Source organism: Scylla paramamosain, chromosome 18 (genome assembly GCF_035594125.1).
Source record: "Scylla paramamosain isolate STU-SP2022 chromosome 18, ASM3559412v1, whole genome shotgun sequence".
Classification (NCBI taxonomy): Eukaryota; Metazoa; Arthropoda; class Malacostraca; order Decapoda; family Portunidae; genus Scylla; species Scylla paramamosain.
In genome coordinates this window covers 3,712,501-3,717,500 of record NC_087168.1, presented here as the reverse complement: position 1 = coordinate 3,717,500, position 5,000 = coordinate 3,712,501, and the positions used below count along the sequence as shown (strand labels likewise).

Sequence of the window (5,000 nt, the reverse complement as noted above, 5' to 3'; positions counted from 1 at the left end):
ATTAATTAAATTTTCTTGGTTTTCTGTGTGCCTTCCTACAGTCAGTGAGTTAATTAAGTGCCATTTATGATAAAAAAAAAATCCTCGAGTCAAAAAGGCTTTAGTTTCATGTAATTTTGATGTGTAGTAAGCTCTTTTAGTAATTCTGTAGTAATTCTGTAGTAATTCTGTAATTCTGTAGTAAGCTCTTTTAGTAATTCTGATGTGTAGTAAGCTCTTTTAGTAAATCCCAAGAGGACAGTCAGATTCCAGTGGTGGACCATGTCTGACAGGGACACAGCCATCACCACACTACTACGAAAGGATTATGGAGGATATCCTGAAACATTACTGCCAAGCAACTGTGATTTCAAAAGGCTTTAATTGAAGTTACTCGGGTTTTTAAGGGTGTGTTTTTTTCGGTTCTGGTGGCAAAATAATATTTCTACATTATTAACAGGAGAAAGTCTTGAGAACCCGGCTACTCATCTCTGTGGCCTTTGAAAATAGTCGTGGTGAGAGAGCAAAGCGTTTCTGCATATGGGCCTTGGAGTATATGGAGATAAAGGTGCGTCAGGAAAGATGATGAAATGTTGTGGTATATTGCTAATACAGAGCTGGGAAAAAAAGGGAGTGAGGAAGCAGCGTAACAGTGAAAAAAAGAAGCAGTACAAGAGACAAACAGAAGCAAGGTGTGGACGACCTAAGAAACGTTACAAAGCGAAACAGGTCACAAATTGTAATAGTAGTAGTAGTAATAGTAGTACTAGTAGTAGTAATATTAGTAGTAGAAGAAAGAGGAGGAGGAGGAGGAGGAGGAGGAGGAGGAGGAGTGAGTTGACTGACGTTCGCAGCTTCGAAGAAAGTATACCATCCTCTTGTTTGTCTCTCTGTTTTGTCTGTACAGTCACAAGTCGCGTCAGTGGCTAAGTATACTCGGCGTCACTGTCTCGGTGTTAAGTTAGTCAGTCCATCCATCAGTCAGCGAGAAGTGGTCACTGATGCAACTCAAAATACCAAGCAAGCGATCAACTAGTGAATTAATCAATCAATTACTCTTTTTATTTGTTTGTTTGTTTATCTATTTATTTACTTATTTTTGTGCCGGAGTTGCTGTTTCTTCTCTACGCAAGTGAAGAGCAAGTGAACAGCAAAGGACAACAGACCTTCAAGTTAAGTCTGGTTAAACTACGTGAACTAATTTGCAACATTAACTGCTGAATTGACTAACTGGCCAACCAATGGCCAGTATATACTCTAAGAGTATATCAATCAGTCATTGTATGTATGCATGTATGTATGTATGTATGTATGTATGTATGTATGTATGTATGTATGTATGTATGTATGTATGTATATATCGAACTAACCGCCAATCTAACCACCCGATTAACTACTAACGTAACTAATCAACTAATTAATTAAATAACGATCTATCTAGTCAATTAAGTAATTAACTAATTAACTAACTGACTAACTATCAATCTGACTACCCAGCTACCTAACTATCTTTATATCTACCTAAATTGATTAAAAACTATACCATAAGGGAAAACAAGCTACAATATAAAGAAAGAACTTACCTTTGCATTTTTCCTCATCTTTTTAATGAATTTTTGAGCCTCTCTCTGTTTCCCCATATAATCTTTTCATATTTTCATCTACTCCATCCATCTTATTTCACCATTCGACTCCTTTACTCTCCTACTCGTGGTCATTGCCTCTCCCAAACCCTCTGTCTCTGTCTCTCTCCTAGCATTCTCAGTCACGCCACTACCTTTTACGACTAACATTACGAGGTCAGTTGGAAATTACAATACAGGAGGAAGACCACGGTGGGTGAGGACGAGCGGGTGTGGATAGCGGGCAGCAAGGGAAGGGGCGGACTGGCTAGCGTGACTGAAGCGTACATGAAGCGTTTGTGGTGACACGTAAACAGCCTGTGTGTGTGTGTTTGTGTGTGTGTGTGTGTGTGTGTGTGTGTGTGTGTGTGTGTGTGTGTGTGTGTGTGTGTTGTCATGTTCGCCTCAGCAGTTCCTCCGCCACAGTCAGTCTGCCAAGCGTCACATAACTTAAGCGAGCCCAGCAGCAGATCTCCCGTCACTGTTCTTCCCTGGTGAGTGACGCCGTGAGGTCTTACTGTTGCTTGTAGCGCTTCGAGTCATTCTAGCAGCATTTACGTAGTAGTGGTATTATGGTAGTAGTTTTCTTCTTCTTTTTGTTATTATTATTACTATCAGCATTAGTACTAGTATCATCACAATCATCATCATCATCGTCATCACCATCATCACAAAGGAGGGCCAACGGCGCCTCCTCCTTGGTCCTTTCCTGTCACTTAGACGTCCTCCTGTAGCCATCACTTGTCTGGCGCTCCGTGGTGTTCCTCTCGCTTGCACCATTCATCTCAACGCGCGTCATGGAAGTCGAGGATGTGATGATATAGTTTTCCTCCTTTCGTTATCTCGCTGGTCCTTGAGTCTCTTGAGTGAAGCAGTCTGACGAACAGGCACCTCCCTAAACAACATTGCCATCTATCCAACTTAAGATGTAAGAAATAATTCATTCCTTTAAACTGGCTTAGACTTCGCTACAGCTCCAGATTTCCACGCCTTGCAAGAGTGTAACAATGGCGGCTGACGAAAGTTCTTACACACAGCTGCGATCCTCAAGCTGCAGGTTGTAAGAAAGTAATAAGGGAGCTGCAAGAAGCCATCTGGCCTACACGTGGCAGTTCCTGTATAAATCATACCTATTTATTTCCGTCTATCATCCTCATTCATAAATCAGGCTAATGTTTCTCAGTTGATGCGGCACTAACACCCTGATTGCTGACTACTTCCTTATGTAAAAATCTCCTTCACATCTTGGACTTAATTATTGCAGCGTGTGAGAAGCTTGGCTAGCAAACAGTCAAGTCCTGACACACTGCTGTCATCGGTTGAGCTGAAAATATAACAAGAACTTCCCAGTAAGAACTCCTTGGATTTAATTCCTGTACTAAATTCCCAAGGCCAACAAGCAGAGCATCGCCTTTACACACTATTCAAGTTATGTCACTTTTATGAATGGAAACAAGCAACATTTTTCCTTCGCATTGTAAAACTGCAGTAAAACGTCCTGGACTTGACGACACCAGTACAGATTCTCGAGTCCTGTGAAAGTGTAAGACTAAATCAGTATTGCCTTAACGCATTGTTCGCCTCCTGTCATCCTTCCACACAGCTGAAAACATCGTAAAACTAGACAAAGGTTTCTTAAACTAAACTATAGCAGCAGATCCTCTAGTCTGAAGAGTGAAAGAGTGATGTCCGCTGCTCCATATACAGTGCCTTACATTCTCATCTTGGACTTCTACAGCAGCAGATCCTCAAGTAAAGAGAGGAAGAGAATGTTGTCCGCGCCCTAACCTGCCATCCCCACCGGTTCCCAGATGCCATTGAGAGGCCGCGGCGGGCGTGACGGGGGCGTGGTCAGCGCAACCGAGCCTCGCTATTGGGTAAGATCAGTCCTGCATCCACGTGACCAGCGAGGGGCGGGGCGGGCGTCACCATGGTAACGCTCCTGTGTATACACACACGCACGCATGCATGTACACTCCACAGATTTGGGAGTGTGTGTGTGTGTGTGTGTGTTTGAGGAGAGAGAGAGAGAGAGAGAGAGAGAGAGAGAGAGAGAGAGAGAGAGAGAGAGAGAGAGAGAGAGAGAGAGAGAGAGAGAGAGAGAGAGAGAGAGAGAGAGAGAGAGAGAGAGAGAGAGAGAGAGAGAGAGAGAGAGAGAGAGAGAGAGAGAGAGAGAGAGAGAGAGAGAGAGAGAATCTGTTTTATTGCTATGATTATTATTATTAAAATTTTCATGATCATTACATGTGGAGAAGAAACGAAAAAAAAAATAGTAAAGTATATAAATAAAAGACAAAATAATGAAAAAAAAACACTTCATAACCGCAACTCCACAAGAAAAAAATAAACAAAAGAATAAACAAGCAACTCAATAATCAATGAAAAAATAAATAAATAAACAAAGGATGAAATGGAATCTGTACGTGGCTTCACCGGTTCAATCACGAAAACTTTGCCTGATAAAAACTTCACACACACACACACACACACACACACACACACACACACACACACACACACACACACACACACACACCTCAGTTCTAAAGGCTGACCATTTCTTAAGAGAACAAGAGACGGGATGTGGTTGGAGCTGCCCTCACCTACCCCCTGCTCCCTGGTGGTCCCTGAACCCCCTCACCTGGTGTTGCCCTTCTTGCTGTAGTGAACCTCGTAGTAGATGGATCCCTCCCGTATCGCGATGCCGTAGTAGTGGTAGCGACTCTGGCCTCGCGTGCCCAGCCGCCGCGTGGTGAGGCCCGGGAACTGCTGACGGATGATCTGAAGGGCGAGAGAGGCGACTCAGGCGATACGGCGCGTCAGTACAGGTGGACACAGTTAACAGGGGAAGCTCTTGTGAGAACACGGATAATCATCTCCGAGGGGTTCGAAAACAGTCGTGAAGTTACACGGTTTTTTTTAAGGGCGTGTCTTATGGTTCTATTGGCAGATTAACAATATTTCTACGTTATTAACAGGAAAAGAAGTCTTCCGAATTCGGGTAATAATGTTTGTGGCCTTTGAAAAAGTCGTGGTGAGAGAGCAAAGCGCTTCAGAATGCGGGCCAGAGATGTGCTGGGAGATCGGCGCCGCCAAAGGCCCTTGCCATCAATCTCGTTGGAGGATTTTTTTTTTTTTATGTAGGAAGGATACTGGCCAAGGGCAACAAAAATCTAATAAAAAAAATGCCCACTGAAATGCCAGTCCCATAAAAGGGTCAAAGCAGTGGTCAAAAATTGCTGGATAAGTGTCTTGAAACCTCCCTCTTGAAGGAATTCAAGTCGTAGGAAGGTGGAAATACAGAAGCAGGCACGGAGTTCAGAGTTTACCAGAGAAAGGGATGAATGATTGAGAATACTGGTTAACTCTTGCGTTAGAGAGGTGGACAGAATAGGGGTG

The 5,000-nt window shown here is 43.1% G+C and overlaps 1 protein-coding gene across 1 annotated transcript in view; it reads right to left on the bottom strand.

Annotated features, from left to right (window-relative positions):
- LOC135109023 (regulatory factor X 4-like) overlaps positions 1-5,000 on the bottom strand; it is a 115,014-nt gene that overhangs the window by 39,449 nt on the left and 70,565 nt on the right. The window contains exon 5 of the mRNA XM_064019999.1: positions 4,243-4,382. Within this exon, the coding sequence (XP_063876069.1) occupies positions 4,243-4,382 (140 nt within the window). The remainder of the gene's footprint in view (positions 1-4,242; positions 4,383-5,000) is intronic.